The sequence below is a fragment of the Cyprinodon tularosa genome, unplaced genomic scaffold (assembly GCF_016077235.1).
Source record: "Cyprinodon tularosa strain WSP-4 unplaced genomic scaffold, ASM1607723v1 ctg316, whole genome shotgun sequence".
Lineage (NCBI taxonomy): Eukaryota > Metazoa > Chordata > Actinopteri > Cyprinodontiformes > Cyprinodontidae > Cyprinodon > Cyprinodon tularosa.
Window position 1 is genome coordinate 1,179,866 of NW_024039026.1, and position 19,912 is coordinate 1,199,777.

A 19,912-nucleotide genomic window follows, 5' to 3' on the forward strand; every position below is an offset into this window, starting at 1 on the left:
TTGAGGATGCAGCCTGAGAAACCGAACACACACATAGACTGACTCAAACCCCAAACAACAGGGATACAAAATAACTAAATAATCAATGTCTTCTGATGAACATATACAGCACCCGCTTGTCTATAAATTTGATTTGATAGGAAAAGTATTGCACTATATAGTGATATTATAATATCATGATAAGATTGTATCGGGACATGTTCCTTATTGCAACATCCATGTCAATACTCACCCCTAATAGATAACAGGTTAGGCTGCATGTATGTAGTTGCATACAGGAAATGCCTCATATTTTATTGCAGAAACAAACAACTTTAATAAGACATATAGACTGATTAGCATTGTGTAGCCCTTTTTTTACTGTAATGCTTATAAAAACACAATAAAACGTTTTAATTTCTTGTTTAATCTGTGACTACATCTGAGAGGAACCTTTTTCTTTGGCTTTTTCAGGGCGTTCGTCTACCTCAGTCAGAATAACTATGCTGAAGCACATGCAACCTTCCTTGAAGTTCTAAAGGTTGACCCAAAAAACCCTGTGGTAAGTAGAATAATCTGTTAAACTATCAGAATCTGCACATTAAGAGCTTTAATTAGTTTGGTTGGATTTTTTTTTATTGCAAAAATTCCTTTTTTTTTCACCCAAAGGAAACAACAAAAAATATTTCAAAAAATGAAACAATAACCAGACAAGCCCAGAAAATCATCTCAGACCCCACTCATATTCTTTATTATCAGTTTCTTCCTTCAGGTCGACGTCTTAAGAGTCCCCGCCTGTAGGTTGTACCACTATAAGAACCCTTTTGTTTCGCTTTCTATTAAGGCAATAAACAATATCAAGCAGTAAATTGTGGAATAGGCAATTGTATTCAAAATTTAAACTAAACTGATATGCTTTTTATGTATCTCAATGTATCTCATAATAGATTTTTTAAAGAAGGGTTTTTATGATTTTTTTTATTTTTCTTGTGAATGTAATGTAACATGCTTCCAAATGTATTTATTTATTGTCTTATAATGGAATTTCTACAGTATAGCAGTGTTTTTATGTGTGCATGCAGACATAGTTTTGGACTATGTAACCACCAGAGTCTGTACCCAATTCAAATTTCCTTTGGGACAATAAAATTAATCTAATCTCATCTAAAAAAAAATGTTAGTCCAGCTGATTTAAGTGAAATTTAATACATTTTATTTATGTTTTTAGGCCAATAACAACGCAGCGGTGTGTCTCCTCTACCTGGGTCGGCTAAAGGAGTCCTTGGGCCAGCTGGAAGGTCTAGTCCAGCAGGACCCTGCCCTCTACCTCCACGAGAGCGTCCTCTTCAACCTGACCACCATGTACGAACTGGAGTCATCTCGCAGCACGCAGAAAAAGCAGGCCCTGCTGGAAGCTGTGGCCTGTCGGGAGGGGGACAGCTTCAACACACAGTGCCTCAAACTGGTCTGAGAGGAAGGAAGCAGGACAACTGGGACAGTCCACTGCTGCCACCCCCTGTTCATGATGGATACTACAGAGAGGAACTAATCAGTACTCTTTGGGGAAAGCCAAGCCAATGCTTTAGGCTCAGTTTCAGAAATGTTAAGAGGATGTCTGAGCTCTGCTTTTATTGCACTGAAGTGATCCGACCAGGGTGGACTGCACCCCCGATATGTGAAAAGCAACCCAAAAACAATCCTGGTTAAATGAATTTAGGGTGAAAGTACTTTGTTTTGTTTGTGCAGCAGTTTTGCAAAAATACTGAGGGAATTAATCACAAGCTTTACTAAACCTGGGCTTAAGTTACACATGATTCGTTTAGACCCCTTTCAAATTGCGCAGAAGGAAAATCATGAGGGTCATGTGACTTTGCTACTGCATTAATCTGGCAATGAGATTAACTTCAGCAGGGCTTTAAATCAGCTTTTTTTGGGTGTCACTACATTTTACTCCGTCTGCAAACAAGGTTCTCACATTTATCTCCACTTTATTCTTTTTAAGAGTTTTTGTTTTTAAACTACAAAATGATAAAAGCAAGATGTATGCCAGGTATTTCTAAATTAGTCGGAGTTTAAATAAACACAGAGGTGTATAAAAAGAAGATGGACGGACAGAAGGGTGCATTGATTGATAGCCAAAGGAATGGACTGAAAGAAGGAAGAATAGACAAAGTTGGAAGTATTGACAAAACAATGAATGTATGGAGGGAAAACGGATAAGGAATAAAATCTGGTAATAGAAGTTTTTCTTTTCTGCAAACAGGTTTTCTACAAGCTAAGACAGAAGTCTAAGTATTATCTGCTACAAGTCGTTTCCTGGATGGTGCAGCTATGACTAGCTCCTGCTAGCATGTAATATAGTTAATCTGTGTACAGCATGAAAAAGGTGGATGGATATGCATTCAATCTGAACTAAATTGGGGGTAAAGCTTGCTGCTGATCCATATCTTTTTAATGCGTAGCTTTGTTTCACTGTGGCTTCTCAGTCTTTTCCTCTTTAAGCCATTGCATCGCGCTCCTTAAACAGAGGCATTCTCTGTAGTTAATGGACACAACAGACCACCCTTGTTTTATCTGAAGTAAACACATGACCCAAAATATTCCCTCAGTATATCTGAGATTATCTAAAAAATTACATAAGCAGTCTTCAGCTTTCCAATACACTACCGCAGCTGCTGTCACACAGTGAGGCCGGGCATGGGCATTATCCTGCGCTTCAGACCCCATAAACTTAAAATGCAGCTTCAAGAGGATTACCACTAGATTACATCACTCCTGCAGTGAAAGTGAATGAGGCCCTCAGATTGCAGAAATATAAAAAAAAAATATTCATAATCCAAAGTTGTACATAAATTATTTGAAGCGTTGTCAAACTGATTATTTCTGCTTCTTCTCATACTGTCTTGATGATCATCTTATATATGTATATAAAGAAAACTGTTTTATCCTAAATGAATCTCTTATAATAGAAACATGTTGAAATTATTAAAAATGTAATAAAAGACAAAGATACTGTAGCAGCAGATTTATTTCCAGTGCAATGAAAATGTATGTTCATCTCTTACTGACGGGGTATTAGGGCCAGGTTAGAGATTTTTTTATTTTTTTTATTTGAGATTAAAGTAGTTACATTACGACAATAAAGTCGTCACATTACGAGAATGAAGGTGTAATATTATGAGAATAAAGGCGTAATATACCGAGAATAAAGTCGTAACATTACGAGATTAAAGTCGTAACATTACGAGAATGAAGGTGTAATATTACGAGAATAAAGTCGTAACATTACGAGAATGAAGGTGTAATATTATGAGAATAAAGGCGTAATATACCAAGAATAAAGTCGTAACATTACGAGATTAAAGTCGTAACATTACGAGAATGAAGGTGTAATATTATGAGAATAAAGGCGTAATATACCAAGAATAAAGTCGTAACATTACGAGATTAAAGTCGTAACATTACGAGAATGAAGGTGTAATATTACGAGAATAAAGTCGTAACATTACGGGAATGAAGGTGTAACATTACGAGAAAGAAGGTGTAACATTACGAGAAAGAAGGTGCAATATTACGAGAATAAAGTCGTAATATTATGAGATTAAAGTCGTAACATTACGAGAATGAAGGTGTAATATTACGAGATTAAAGTCGTAACATTACGAGAATGAAGGTGTAACATTACAAGAATAAAGTCGTAATATTACGAGATTAAAGTCGTAACATTACGAGATTGAAGGTGTAACATTACGAGAATAAAGTTGTAACATTACGAGAATAAAGTTGTAACATTACAAGAATAAAGTCATCATACAACAACCGGTTTCAGAAAGAAAGCTTCGAGCTCCGATCAGCAAAAAGCAACCTGAGTGCGCTTTTACATGCTGCCCAATTTGATGCTGGTGTGCTAAAAGATTTCCTTATTTGTCAAACCAGAGCCAAAGTATAACACATAATGCTTGACATTCCTCATTTTATGGAAAAAAGTACTTCTTTCAAGAGTTGTCATAAAATACATGTTTTTCGTAATTCTACGACTTTATTCTCGTAATTTTACGACCTGTTGTAATGTTACGTCTTTGTTCTCGATATAGAAGAAAAAAAAAATATAGCCTTGCCCTAATAATCCGTCATACTTCTAAACACCATCTTGACCATTTTTCTGAATTATGTTAACAATGGTTTGATTATTACAAGTAAAGGCACATTTTAGTGGAAAAGGGTTTACTTTAAATTCCTCACCTGAAATGCAGGTAAAAGAATACATGATGTTTTGAAACAAAAAGCAGTAGAAACATCTGAAGTGAGCTCTGTCCTGCATAATACTAGGAGTTATCTAAGGCCTTGTAAGTGAAGATTTCAATCATAAAAGGTTTTCATCAATCTTCTTGCTGACCAACAGGAGTAACAAAGGAGGTGGTGATTTTAGTGTATAGGAGGGAATCTGCTCCCTCTCAGGATCCCTGCAGTGAAGCCAAGTATTTCTGCCGGATGTCGAAGTCGTCGGCCGGCCGGTTGTAGGCCTTCCACACCGGCTCCCCGACAAACAGCCGCATGGCTTTGGTGTAATCCTGCAGAAACAGAACCATAGCTCTATCAGTTAGCCTGCTATGACTCCTCACTTCATCACCTCCACAATTAAAACGACTCATCCAGTCCAAACCCATAAATTACATCCTGCGTGATAAGATGGAATGACAAAAAATATATATATTAAAGTCTAGGTTTGTGGAATGTAATCGTTTTAGTGATATATCGTGAAATTCGGCTGCCAGATATAATATCGATCTTTCGCTTCCTAGCATCGATTTAAAAAAACAAAACATATTCACCTAAAACAATGATGAAAATGGGCTACCTCTGGCAGGTGGCGCTGTGGAGCCCTTTTGCTTTGCGGCGCAGCTCCAATCCCGTAGTTCAAGCACTCACAATAGAAGACGTGGAGTGACTCAAACCCCGACCAACATAGATACCAAAATAACCATAAAAAAATATCTTCTGATGAACATATACAGCACTTTTTTATCTATTAATTTGATTTTGATAGCAGGAAAAATATTGCAATATATCGTCATATTGCAGTCATTATTGGGACATGTATCGCAACACCCATGCCAATATAATAGTTTTTTTTCCTATTCTCCTATAATTCTTCAAACCCTGAATTTAAACACACAAAACCAAAATTATTAATGAAAATCGCTTTATTGTCCCACGATGGGGAAATTAATTCTCTGCATTTTGACCCTTCCTCTTGGGGAGCAGTGGGCTGCCACTGTGCGGCATCCTGGGAGCCATCAGTGGTTAAGGGTCTTGCTCAGGAACCCAGAGTGCCAAGCCAACATGTATGTTAGATTCGTAGGGTAGCGGCTGTTCCAACCATTGCAGGTGCTCGACTTTACACGAGTGAATGAAGTGAGTGTGACTGGTATTTTATCAAGCGGGTGGGATTGTTGTGGCAGAAGGTTCACAAGCCCTTTGGTTGTGGCCGGTTTGTCTGAAGCATGTTGCTTACCAGTGAGCAACTTAGTGCTGGTGGGTTCCCAATGGAAAATTCCATTGGGACCAAGTACCGGTAGCACTCAACATCGACACTGTCAAGGAACGCTATGGACAGCGGAAACACGCAACAGGAGGAGAGTTTTGTGTCGGAGGTCATGGATGAGTCTCCTCCATCATACATTTCTTATTTAGAGAAGGAAAGCAGGGATGAAGATGTTGTGGAAGAGGACGCCAGGGCGGCAGAAGCTTCGTTTAGTGTAGAAGGCTTACAGCTGTACATGTTTGAGCCCTTGCCTCGCAACGCTGCCGGTTCTGTTAGCTCTAAGCCTGCCAAAGACACAGACGTCCATCCCCTTGAACACTGGGACGGAACTCAATGGGAAAGGAAATGATTCTTATTTCAACCTTTGCGTATATTAGCTGCAACATATGAATCAAGATGCAATGACAGAAAACATTTGATTGACAGATGACCGTTGATATATGATTGGTCGAATTTAGGTGTACAAGCCGACGTATAACTAACTGACCTGCTTAAGATAACGAAAAAGTAAAAAACAGATTTATACAGGATTAATACAGGATTTGTTTTTAAATATAAATGTTCTAACTTTTGGGACGGCATCTGATAAAGAGTAGATTGATATACATGTTTAAGCCAGAATGATTTGACATTTAAATATGACTTCCCTACAACTTTAAAGCCAAGCTTTACCGTCTCATCCAGGGTGAAGCGATGGTAGATGCCAGCTGGCAGGGTGATCAAGTCCCCCTTTTTCATGGCGATTCGGATCCATCGGTCTTCTTTGTCCCGGACATTGAAGTAGGCCTGCCCGTCCAGGATGTAGCGGATTTCATCATCCAGGTGTAAATGCTCCTCATAGAACATCTTCAGCTGAGGAAGATGAAGAGAACAAAAACAAATTATTCAACCATCACTGGATAATAAGTCATTACAAACGGAATTTGGTTTGGACCAAGATCCAATTGTTGGTCAGAGGGCTTTACATTCACCGTTAGTTGATTCTGTCTTCAGTTAAGATTTCTTGTGACAACAATTAACTCAACAATATATTTTTACACCCCAAAAAAAAATTGTATTGTTAGATTCTTACTTTAACTTTTTTTTTTTCACAGCAAGTTCAATGATAATATTAAATGCTGTTTATTCAAAATACACACCTTAATGTAACTTATGTTCTTAAATATAATAGATAAGCTGATCTTTATTGATTTTTGTTGTTCTTTTAAGAGCAGTATGTGGGTTTCTGTGTTTTGACTAAAGTCCAATATAACTTGCTTTTTAATAAATGCAAATAAATATTTTGCTGTAAATATTTGTTTCCATATTAGCCATCCTCAAGTTAAAAGTAATCAAAACATGCAAATGTAGAAAAGAGGAGCACTACTTTAACAGGTTTTAATCAAAATGTACAATTAGATATCCAAAAGAACGACAGGTAAAATCCAAAAAATATTTAGTAAATAAATAACTTGATATTTAACAAATCAAGGGAGAATAAACTGTTTTTAGGATCATGCTTTTATAAAAAGATTTTAAAGTATACCAGCAGTCTTGGTTAATTAAAGATCAAATAAAATCAATGAAGCTTCAGTACAAACAATTATATCATATTTTACTCCATCAAACTGCTGCATGTGTGGATCTGTGATTGGTGCATTTTTGGCTCAGAAAACGGGTAACATTAGATATAGTTCAGTAAATGTTAGTGATGTTATGAGATGAGACGAGGCTTCAAGGCGTGTGCCGAGTAGTGGAGGGGGCGATTCCGCGAGGCGTGTATCGAGGCTTGCTTTATTTGGGGGAGGAGCCAAAATAGATTATGTCTGAAGCCTCGCTATCCCGCATTCAGGAAGTGGTTCCGCTCGCCCTGAACTTCGATTTAAACAGCCTCAGTATTCAGTGAAGATTTGGGAGTTTGTAGGAGAGAAAAACAAAAAAACAATAAAACAATGTTTAAAACATTGGAGAGAAAAAACAACAAACAAGGTAACCTTCTTTCCTAAATTAATATACCTCTATTACAGGTGCTGGTCATAAAATTAGAATATCATGAAAAAGTAGATTGATTTCAGTAATTCCATTTAAAAAGTGAAACTTGTATATTATATTCATACATTACATACAAACTCATATATTTCAGATGTTTATTTTGTTTAATTTTGATGATTACAAATGACAACAAATGAAAATCTCAAATTCATCATATCAGAAAATTAGAATATTACTGAAGACCAATAAAAACAAAGGATTTATAGAAATGTTGGCCAACTGAAAAGTATGAACATGAAAAGTATGAGCATGTACAGCACTCAGTATTTAGTTGGGCCTCCTTTGGCCTGTATTACTGCAGCAATGCGGCGTGGCATGGAGTCGATCAGTCTGTGGCACTGCTCAGGTGTTATGATAGCCCAGGTTGCTCTAATAGTGGCTTTTAGCTCTTCTGAATTGTTGGGTCTGGTGTATTGCATCTTCTTCTTCACAATACCCCATAGATTTTCTATGGGGTTAAGGTCAGGAGAGTTTGCTGGCCAATTAAGAACAGGGATACCATGGTCCTTCAACCAGGTACTGGTAGCTTTGGCACTGTGTGCAGGTGCCAAGTCCTGTTGGAAAATGAAATCTGCATCTCCAAAAAGTTGGTCAGCTGCAGGAAGCATGAAGTGCTCTAAAACTTCCTGGTATGTGGCTGCGTTGACCCTGGACCTCAGAAAACACAATGGACCAACACCAGCAGATGACATGGCACCCCAAACCATCACTGACTGTGGAAACTTTACACTGGACTTCAAGCAACGTGGATGAAGTGCCTCTCTTCTTTTCCTCCAGACTCTGGGACCTTGATTTCCAAAGGAAATGCAAAATTTACTTTCATCAGAGAACATGACTTTGGACCACTCACCAGCAGTCCAGTCCTGTTTCTCTTTAGCCCAGGCAAGACGCTTCTGACGCTGTCTGTGGTTCAAGAGTGGCTTGACACAAGGAATGCGACAGCAGAAACCCATGTCTTTCATACGTCTGTGTGTGGTGGTTCTTGAAGCACTCACTCCAGCTGCAGTCCACTCTTTGTGAATCTCCCCCACATTTTTGAATGGGTTTTGTTTCACAATCCTCTCCAGGGTGCGGTTATCTCTCTTGCTTGTACACTTTTTTCGACCACATCTTTTCCTTCCCTTCGCCTCTCTATTAATGTGCTTGGACACTGAGCTCTGTGAACAGCCAGCCTCTTTAGCGATGACCTTTTGTGTCTTGCCCTCCTTGTGCAAGGTGTTGATGGTCGTCTTTTGGACAACTGTCAAGTCAGCAGTCTTCCACATGATTGTGTAGCCTATAGAACTAGACTGAAAGACCATTTAAAGGCTTTTGCAGGTGGTTTGAGTTAATTAGCTGATTAGAGTGTGGCACCAGGGGCCATCGATTTTGAACCTTTTCACAATATTCTAATTTTCTGATATGATGAATTTGAGATTTTCATTTGTTGTCATTTGTAATCATCAAAATTAAACAAAATAAACATCTGAAATATATGAGTTTGTATGTAATGTATGAATATAATATACAAGTTTCACTTTTTAAATGGAATTACTGAAATCAATCTACTTTTTCATGATATTCTAATTTTATGACCAGCACCTGTACATGTGCGAAAAGGAGTAGGAAGAAGTAAAACTTATGTGCTCCTACCCCTTTAATTCTTCTATTTCTTCAATTTACAATATTTATAACTATGTTGCTATATATATCCATATACATACCTACCTACACATATACATACATAAATATATATATACATATACCTTCATACATATATACAAATAAACAAAACAAAAAAAAACAAACAAAACTTTCTACACCTTTTGAAAATAATTTCTTTGTACATTTTTTTGAAAGGAATATGTTTAGGCATTGCTTTAGGTTCTCATTTAGTTTGTTCCACAATTTAACTCCACAAATTGATAAACATAATCTTTTTCTTGTTGTTCTACATCTATTAGTCTTAAAATTTCCCCTTCCCCTTAAATCGTACCCTCCCTCCCTTTCAGAGAACATCTTTTGGATATCCCCAGGCAATAGGCAATGTCTTACTTTGAACATGAATACTGCAATTTATTCTATTAAATCCTGGTATTTTAGCAATTTAGATTTTAGAAAATTGTAAGAAAATTGTAATGGGTTGTAAGATTGGTTGTTTTTCCAACCAAACTACCGTAAATTCCGGACTATAGAGCGCACCTGATTACAAGCCACACGCTCTATTTTAGAAAGAAAATCAATTTTGTACTTTTCTAAGCCGCACCGGATTTTAAGCCGCAGGTTTCCCACGTTGTATGAGATATTTACAAATAAAGATATCACACGTGACCATTTTTTTAACGTTTGATTTAATCCGTATGATAAAACAAACAAATACGGTACATATTATGAATGCTTTTTTTTTTTTTCAAACTACCTGTAACACATTTAAATATACGTATGTGTCGGTAACACGCAAATAACGCTGCATATACCGGTACTTTTAATTGAACAACGCACAGAACATTGCAGCCGACCAGGAAAAGTCATTAATCACTTTCTTCTTCGTCCTGCGCACTAAAACCTTCAAAGTCCTCTTCCTCTGTGTCTGAATGGAACAGCTTCAGGATGCTGTCACTGACTTCAGTCTCATCCTTGTCGCTCTCACTTGAGCACTCGCGGTCCTCTTCATCCCGAAACCCGCTGGTGATGCTGGATGTTTTCACACGGCTCCATGCATTGAGAACCACTGGCAGACATCAGTGAAAGATGCCCTTCGCATGCGGCCAGTTTTGGTGAAGGATTTCTCGCCACTTTTCTCCCACTCACTGCGCAGTGCCACTTTAAATGCACGGTTCACACTGATCCACACTGGTCCAGTGGTTGCAAATACTTTGTTTTTCGCGCAATGAAAAAAAACATGTATTAGCCGCACTGTATTATAAGCCGCAGTGTTCAAACAGCTGGAAAAAAGTAGCGGCTTATAGTCCGGAATTTACGGTAGTTGGTTAAAACACTTTTTGTTGGATTAAACAAAGTAATGATCAAAATTTGAGCAGGCCACTGGTTCCAGTTCTAAAATAAGTGTTAAGTAGTATTGCTTTCTAATGAGCAGCTACCATTGTTAGTGGTGTTTGCAGTAATGCTACGTTCAACTGCAAGCAGCAGGAGCAGCAAAAACGCGCGTGCTGCTTCATTTTTGATGCTTGTCCAAGTTTAGTTCCGACATGCAGCTGAAGCATCATTGCTGCTCCAGGCAGCTACGCGGCGGTCGTAAAGTGGGTCTGATGCACATTGGGCGGAGCTACCCTATCCTTTCTTTGCCTGTAAAAATGGCAGCTATATTTGCTGTGATAAGTGGGTAAAAAGTAGCTTGAACATTACAGTTAGTTAAGTAGTTTCTATTTGGAAGTGAGAAAGTCCAGCTGAAAACTTCATCTGTGCAGTCAGTTCATCCAGATTACCATCCTGCCTTCAAATATTATTTCGCTGTCATAGCTGCTCAAACCCCCATATACCAGCAGTGCTCTGTCATTGGAAATCCCATTCAACAGCAGCCTCTGGCCCGGTCGTCTCCTCGTGGTTTGCCACGGAGGCTGGAAGGCGTTTTTCACGTGATCCAAACTGCAGGCACCAGGATAATAAAAGTGAATTTCTTTTTTTCCCCACAGATTTTGGCTTTTTAAGTCAATTTAGGCATTAAACTGTTTCAGAGGAGCGATCATAGATATCTGCATCATCAGCGATGTGTCTCTCTCCCTGCCAGTTCCCAGATCAGCTGCTCTGATTGGTTGATGAGGCGCATTGAGCAGCAAAAGTTAAATTCCAACTCCATCAGCTGCTGCATTTGCAGCGCATCAGATGGTCAGAAGCTTACGTGCTGCTTCAGCTGCTCAGAACACACTGCAGGATGTTTTGCTGCACCTTGATGAGCATCAACCATTGACTTTGCATGTTAACTAGCTGCTCCTGCTGCCTCAGATGCTTTAGGTGTGAACGTAGCATAAGTCATTGACTTCCAATCCCGAAGGTGTTAGTTTAAAACCCGCCTTAGACTTTTGAAAGTTGCAATAACACTTATTTTGGCCAATGTGACTAATTTGTATTGGTTTGCCCTTGAACAAATATAGACTGGGTAAAAACACTGCCAAATTAGATTGGTTGAACACATAACTTTCAACCCAATTAAAACCAAAAACTGTGGAAAAACTTTTTTTTTTTACTTAGGCCTTTCATTTTGCTCATCATTGCCCAATTCATTTATTCATTCCTTTCCTTTGTATTATCTTGTGTGGTTTGTTGTGTGTATATATAAAAATGTTTGTGTATCTGGAGCGTGTAACAAAAGTAATTTCCCTCTGGGATTATTAAAGTATGCCTGATTTTGAATTCACAAAAGAACTTTCACTGTCTGATTGTGCTTATTTCACTAAAATGATAGAAAAACAGTGTACCTTAAATGATCTAAGACATTTAAAATAAATAAATAAAGATTTATATCAAACACACCAATCCTTAACAATTTCAAAGGAACTTAAATGGGGAAAAATTACTTAAATAAAAAATCCCATTACTAACTGTAGTTCTACCCTTCACCAGTAGGGGGTGACATGTTTACATGAACTGCCAAACAGTTCAATGCCTCCAGCTCACCATCAGTAGTAAACATGCTTTTAAAAGTATATTTTGATCAAAACGTTACTTAAAAAAATGTAAATAAATGTTTTTAGTAATTATCCTCCTATACCCACTTGATAGCATGAAAAGTCTCGGTGTTGATGCGGTTGGTTTGGAATAAGTTGAATTACAAACTATGCATTTAATCGTGAAACTTACCTTTTGCTCATAGTTAGGCAGGCTGTCCCTTTGAATTGTAATAATGTCCATGTAAGAGTAGCCGTGGTCTTTCCTGATCTTCTCCAGTGCTGGATCCGCTTCATATATATCAGCATTGAGCTGCACTCACAGACAATAAGTAAACACAAAGCTAATGAGAATGTTTAGGAGTGTAAATTAAACTCCGCATTCGTATTTAAGAATATAACCCGGATTATTGTTGAGCGACATGAGAGGAATGTGTATATTGTGTTTACTTTCCAGCAGAAGAGTCATTCCATAGAAATGGCACATTTTGAGTCCGTCTCACCTCTTAAGGGGTATTTCATCTATTGGATCACTAAACTTTATATTTTAACAGCTTTACATTTAGACTGAAATATACCATTTAATACAGTATGAAAAAATATTTTAATTTCTATCTTTTTTATGAGAAATAATGCAGTTTTTTCATTTGACCCCCCTATTTTGTCATGTCCCTTATGGCAATGATGAAAGTTTCCTTTGAAAATACCTAAATAAACTATTTAAAAAGTCAATAAATTTTTACATCAATGTAAACATATTTTTGTGCTCTTTAGTTGTTGATGTTTCTTTTTTTCTAAATTAATCATTAAATATTAATTTAAAATGACATTACTTCTGTCCCTGAGCAACCGCTCAACTCCGTTATACAAATGATCTCACCCCCATAAAAAGAATGGTATGATCCACAGCTGCATATACATCAGGACGTGACATCACTGAAGTCTTTTGAACAACTGGACCACAGAGGCAGGCAAGGTGCTCCCCTATTTTCCTCTAATTTGGTCATTTATCTTGTGATACTGTGGTTGTCAAACTAAATGACTCAACACCGTAACATTAAAAAATTATAAAAAAAATCTACTTCTTACAAAAAACTTTTTCATTTCAAAAATATATGCAAATTCTTAATTTCATGCATGCCATGTGCTCTCTTTCTTGTATTCACTACATTGAGAAGAAGCCATTTTGTGCAAAAATCTCAACCCCGTCACACTCAACACCGTTATGTGTTTGATTGTAACGGGGTTGTGATAGTGTGATGGGGTTGAGATTTTAATACTTTGGTTGTTAAGTTATTCAATTACTTAGATTGATTATTATTATATTCAATCAATATTTTTATACTGTTAGCATGCTGAATGTGATTTATGTTCCATGTTAAGCTGTGAGTAAGGTGGCACCAACAATAGCAGCAGAAAGGCAGAGGAAATATTGGGAACGCCTTGAAGCTGATCCTGAAAGGAGGGAGAGATACCTGCAGAGTGAGCGTGAGAGATGGAGAAAGAATGTAGAGCCAGGGAAGAAGAAACCAATTCAAGAACTGAGTGAAAGAGAACAGCGTAAAAAAAAAGAAAAATGTGGAGAGCAGCTTACCACAGGAGCAAGGAGAGGAAAGAAGTGATCAAGAACGTTCACTTTGGAGCTTCACATCAAGAGGCCACCCTTCATACGGGTGTGTTGTATGTTGGTGGACACCCAGAGCCTGTGTGCTTCAGCACCATCTCCCCCAGCAGGCATAAAGGCCCTCCAGCAATATGGCAGCATTTAAATCCTGTGCTGGATTACCTCAAGCCCAACCTCCACATGTGTCTGTGCTGCACTTTTTAAGTGATGGACCTTGTACCCAGTACAAACAACGAGGCAACTTCTACCTTTTCTCCACAGAACTTGACAAAAGAGGATTCAAGCCTGGGTCTTGGAATTTTTTTGAGGCTAGTCACGGAAAAGGAGCGCCAGATGGTGTTGGGGGGCCTTAAAAAGAGGAGCTGACAAGATGGTGGCAAAGGGCCGTGACATCCCAGATGCAGAAGAGTTATTCAGAGCCTTGTCTGAAACAAACACAAGTGTCAAGTTGTTCTTTGTGAAAAGTGAAGATGTCGAAGAAGCAATGGAGAAACTGCCAAAGCAGATACCAGCTGTTCCCGCAACAATGAGAATTCATCAGGTCATTACTCTGGCTCCAGGAGAACTGATGGCTCGTGATGCAAGTTCGGTCATGATCCAGATTTCATGACCATAGGTGAGGGTAGGAACGTAGACCGACCGGTAAACTGAGAGCTATGCCTTTTCGCTCAGCTCTCTCTTCACCACGACAGACCGGTGCAGCGTCCGCATTATTGCAGCAGCCGCACCGATCCGTCTATCGATCTCCCGCTCCATTCTTCCCTCACTCGTGAACAGGACCCCAAGAAACCTGAACTCCTCCACTTGAGGCAAGGACTCTCCTCCAACCTGAAGGGGACAAGCCACCTTTTTCCGGTCGAGAACCATGGCCTCGGATTTGGAGGAGCTGATTCTCATCCCGGCCGCTTCACACTCAGCTGCGAACCGCCCCAGCGCACGCTGTAGGTCTTGGCAGGAAGGAGCCAGCAGAACTACGTCATCCGCAAAAAGCAGGGACGAGATCCGCTGTTCCCCAAACCAGACCCCCTCCGGTCCTTGGCTGCACCTAGAAATCCTGTCCATAAAAGTTATGAACAGGACCGGTGACAGAGGGCAGCCCTGTCGGAGTCCAACATGCACCGGGAACAGGTCCGACTTAATGCCGGCAATGCGAACCAGACTCGCAGCACGAGGGACACGGTCGAATGCCTTCACGGTCGCCACCTTAAGGTGGTGGAGGGGTTTCAGTGCCTGGGTGATCCCAGAGGCTATGTTGTCGGGGGCTAAATGCCCCTGGAAGGGTCTCCCAAGGCTCTGGGTGACAGGTCAGACGAAGAGCGGTTCAAAAACCCTTATGACGAGGACTAAAACGAGGCACGTGACGTCGCCCGGTACGGCGGAGCCGTGACCCCACCCTGGAGCCAGGCCTGGGGTTGGGGTTCGTCGGCGAGCGCCTGGTGGTCGAGTTCTTCCTCGCAGGACCCGGCCGGGCCCAGCCCGAAGGAGCAACGCGAGGCCATCCCCCAGTGGGCCCACCACCTGCAGGGGGAACCATGAGGGAACGGTGCAAAGGGGATTGGGCGGCAGCCAGAGGCGGAGACCTCGGCGACCTGATCTGCGGGCGCTTAAACTGGCCCTGGGGATGTGGAATGTCACCTCACATCATATTCTGTTGTTGTTATTATGCCGTTTTGTTTTGTTCTTGTTGTTGTTGTTGTTTTTGGGTTTATATTAAAGCTCAATTCAATAGCAATTTTAGCTGGTGTCTTTGCTATGGTTAAAAAATGAAATGCCAACAGAAAGTCCTAAACACTGAAATAAACAAAGAAAATCGTATTTGTCCCTTCAACCCTGTTACCATCTTCAACCCTGTTATGTTAGTCTCAACCCCGTCACACCTATATTTTCACATATAATTTTTTTAAAATGTTGATAAAATAATTTAATGTCTATTGACTTTTGTTTCAAATATAAAGAGCTATCATTTGAAATTGATTTTCATTACGATTCTTGAGTTAAACTGAATTTCTGAAGAAAAATGAGTGAGTGATTTCACCAATTTGTCACATTTCAGCATATAAGAAAGCATAAAGTGTTATTTTATGTAATTTTTCTTTTTGAAATGATTGAATTAGGATGGGGGACTTCTGATTAATGTGAAAATGTTTATTTCTTTCTAAATTCATTTTATAATAACATTCAGAAAGGCCTCAAAGTGTCCGTAACGGGGTTGAGGAATTAAGGTGAACACATCTTGAAGTACTGATCAATACTAAAAGAAAATTAATGCCTGAGATGGGAAAATATGTTTTTCGGATAGTTAAATATATCCCTAAATATGTGGGATATACATAGAAACAATACTATTGGGTAAAAAAATTGAAAATGTCCAAGTCCAATTTTACCCATTCTCATGGAATGACTCAGAAAACTCCGAGCTTCTTCAACTCGTCCAGGGAGACGGGCTGGTTGGGGTTCAGCCTGTGGGGCTTCCTCTGGTCCTCGTCTGAGCAGTCCATGTACCAGGCCTCTATCGCCATTTTCAACCCGATTAAAGACTAGATATAAAGGATAAAATTCGTGGAATCTGAGAAATTTGTGCACTTCGGACTAAAACCCATGTGACCCACGCAGCACGTCATTTTGTAAGGAGTTTAACCAATCAGAGGAAGATGTCCCGCCCACTTGGCTTTAATACGTCCAATCCGAGGACGAAGAAATGCTGCGTTCACGTACATATCCAAAATCGAAATTACCCAACTCAGATAAAGAACAAAAAATTGAAAATTCGTTTTAGATGCTAATATGCAGCATTATCGTATTCAGTAGATTTGTAAATGGGACATTTTCCGGAATTCTGGTCTTATCTTGACTTCCTCCATTGTTTAATTACTGAAAGTGTAACGGGCTGTGTTAGGAGCGCCCTCTAGTGAAGAAAATGGGGAGAAAAAACTCCAATGGAAGATCACCTAATTATGCTCATTTATTTATGGTATCATTATTTATCCTGAGCATAACGTAATTACTTATATCTGGATATAAAAATATTTTTAATTATTTTCCAGTACTAAGCAGAAATGTATGGAACCCTGTTTCCGCCATTCTGTTAAAAAAATCGAATAAACTATCTCATTATGATGTGGTAGTAACTCAAAATAATGAGATACTATCTCATTGTTTTGACTTACTATTTTATAATAATAATAAGACACTCTCATTATTGAGTTACTATCTCATTATAAGGAGATACTCTCATTATTGTAAGTTACTATCTCATTATAAGGAGATACTATCTCATTATTGTGAGTTACTATCTAATTATAAGGAAATACCATCTCACTATTTTGAGTTACTATATCATTAAAATAGATACTATGTCATTATTGTGAGTTACTATCTCATTATAATAGATACTATCTCATTATTCTGAGTTACTATATCATTCTTTTGAGGTACTATCTCATTATGAGATAGCATCTCATTATTTTGAGATAATAACTCAAAATGATGAGATAGTAACTCATTATGATAAGATCATTTATTTAACTTTTTCTTTAACAGAGTGGCGGAAACGGGCTAGAAATGTGTATATTTAGAATAGAATAGACTTAGACTTGTCATTTTGTTTACACAAGTGGAAAACAAAAAGAAATTTCGTTTGGAACAGCTCTCTGGACAATTTCATCTTTTTTTAAAGTGCAGCCTTGAAAAATTGTTTAGAAAATAGTAATAAAAAAATAAAAATAAATAGAATAGATATAGAAATAGAATACAATAGAATAGAAAGTCCCTTTATTGTCCCACAATGTAGGAATTCAGGTGTTTGTGATAATGCTCCCTGGTGCATTTAGGGTGCAGCAGTCTGTCACTGAAGCAGCTCTCCAGTTTTGCAGCTTCATGCTTGAGGTTGGAAACATTATCCAACAGAGTTGTTATTTTAGTTAGGATGCTTTTGTTTCCCACCTCCTGCACGTAGTCCAGAGGGCATCCACTCACAGAGCTGGGCTTCCTGATGAGCTTATCAAGCAGCTTTCTCTCAGCCCTCACTACGGGTTGTTTTTATGAATGGGTTTTTACTATTTTTTTTTTGTTTTTATCTTTTTGTTTTGTTAATATTATTCTATGAACTATTCTATAGTTATAGTTTTATTCTATAACAAAACAAATCCTGTTATGATTTGGTCAACTTATGAATAATGAAGTGAATGGTTAAATTTCACTGAACACTAACCCAGAGTGAGGAAACTGAAATCCCAACATGATACAGAATAAAAGTGCTTCCACTAAAAAGTTATTTTTTTTTTCTGCATTGGCACAATCTTTTTTGCTTTAAATGGCCAATCTCCATCTTATATACAGAGATCTTATTGTTCCTTATGTTCCTAACAGAGCACTTCGCTCTCGATCTGCAGGTTTAATAGTGGTTCCTAGAATTTCTAAAAATAGAATGGGAGGCAGATCTTTTAGTTTTCAGGCTCCTCTCCTGTGGAACCAACTACCAGTTTTAGTCCTTGAGGCAGAGACCCTGTCTACTTTTAAGGGTAGGGTTAAATCTTTCCTTTTTGATAAAGCTTATAGTTAGAGTGGCTCAGGTTATCCTGAGCTATCTCTATAGTTATGCTGCTATATGCTTAGACTTCTGGAGGACATAGGGACCTCTTTTTCATCATTCTGCTTCATTCTATCTCTATTCTCCCACTCTGCTGAATCTTTTAGTTCAATCTCTAACGTTCTGCTCTCTCTGCTTTTCCTCATAGTAGCTTCGCCTCGTCTGTTCCTGTTTGGCTGTCACTCCATCCTGGAGAGAAATATCAGCTGTGCTGCTGCCATCAACACCTTTGTTTTTAGATGTTGGAGATCAGCCTGTTTTTCAGTGTAGTCCTGTTTCTCTGACTGTGACTGGCTGGATGTGCTCTCTTCATCCTCTGACATGGGAGCTGGCTCGGAGCTAATATGCCTGGCTGTGAGTTTCCTGGACAGGGCCGCCTGTTACAGCTGTTTTTTGAATCTCTACTTTTGTCTCCTTGAACCCCAGTCAGCCTCGGTAGACGGCCGCTCACACTGGGCCTTGTTCTGCTGGAGGTTTCTTCCTGTTAAAGGGGAGTTTTCCTCTCCACTTTCGCTACAAGCATGCTTATTGTGAGGGATTGCCTTCAAGTCAATGCAATCAACTGGTTTTCCTTAGATAGAAAACTTTGAATCAATTTGACTGTATGATCTGGTGAACTGTAAAGTGCTTTGAGATGACGTGTTGTGAATTGGCGCTATAGAAATAAACTGAACTGAATTGAAATGAGTAATTTTGCAATTAGGTTGCATGGTGGCACAGTTTGTCTAAGTGTTGACTTCTAACAAGGAGGCCCTGTTCCCTAAAGTAATATTCAGTAAATCACTAAAGCACCTGATCAGTAAAGTCAACACTGACATTAGATAAGACAAGGTGATCACAAATGAAGCTCAGCCTTAATTTGACACAAATAGGCATCTGCCTCAATAGAAAATTAATCAAATAGCACGTGGAATGAGGAGTCCCGCCGAGTAAGAAACAGCCGGGATGAGGATCATCACCTCCAAATCCGAGGCCATGGTTCTCCACTGGAGAAAGGTGGACTCCTCTCTTCAGGTCAGTAGAGAGTCCTTGTCTCAAGTGGAGGGACAGATGGAGCATGAGATCGGTAGATGGATCGGTGCAGCATTGGCAGTGATGCGGTCTCTGTATCGGAATGTTGTGGTGACTAGGGAGCTGAGTCGGGGGGCAAAGCTCTCGATTTACGGATCGAACTACATTCCCACCAGCTGAAATTAGTTTCCTTCGCAGGGTGGTTGGGCGTACCCTTCGAGACTGGGCGAGGAGCTCAGTTACCAGGGACTAGCTCGGAGTAGAGTCGTTCCTCCATGTTGAAAGGAGCCAGCTGAGGTGGATCGGGCAACTGTTCCAGATGCTTCCTGGTCGCCTCCCTGGGGAGGTGTTCCAGGCATGTCCTATTGGGAGGAGGCCTCTTGGAAGGCCAAGGACCCACTGGAGGGACTGTATCTCTATGCTGGCCTGGTGTTGCCATGGAGTCCCCATAGCAGCTAGAGGAGGTGTATGTGGATTGGAAAGTCTGGGCATCGCTGCTTAGACTGCTGGTTCCGTGACCCGGCCCCGGA

General features: G+C 39.3%; 2 protein-coding genes across 3 annotated transcripts in view; one reads left to right on the forward strand and one right to left on the reverse strand.

The window, feature by feature from the left end:
- trappc12 (trafficking protein particle complex 12) overlaps nt 1–2,994 on the forward strand; it is a 42,815-nt gene extending 39,821 nt beyond the window's left edge. For both annotated transcript variants that reach the window (XM_038292698.1, XM_038292697.1), the window contains exons 11-12: nt 454–541; nt 1,208–2,994. In XM_038292698.1, the coding sequence (XP_038148626.1) occupies nt 454–541; nt 1,208–1,450 (331 nt within the window). In that variant the 3' untranslated portion in view covers nt 1,451–2,994. The remainder of the gene's footprint in view (nt 1–453; nt 542–1,207) is intronic.
- A 956-nt stretch (nt 2,995–3,950) lies between these two features.
- Nucleotides 3,951–16,409, reverse strand: adi1 (acireductone dioxygenase 1). The gene is made up of 5 exons (XM_038292701.1): nt 16,192–16,409; nt 12,610–12,621; nt 12,353–12,472; nt 6,197–6,376; nt 3,951–4,550 (listed from the first exon to the last, which is right to left on the reverse strand). Exons 1-5 carry the CDS (start codon nt 16,300–16,302, stop codon nt 4,434–4,436), a joined length of 540 nt encoding a protein of 179 aa, XP_038148629.1. The 5' UTR covers nt 16,303–16,409; the 3' UTR covers nt 3,951–4,433.
- Between the last annotated feature and the right edge of the window lie 3,503 nt (nt 16,410–19,912).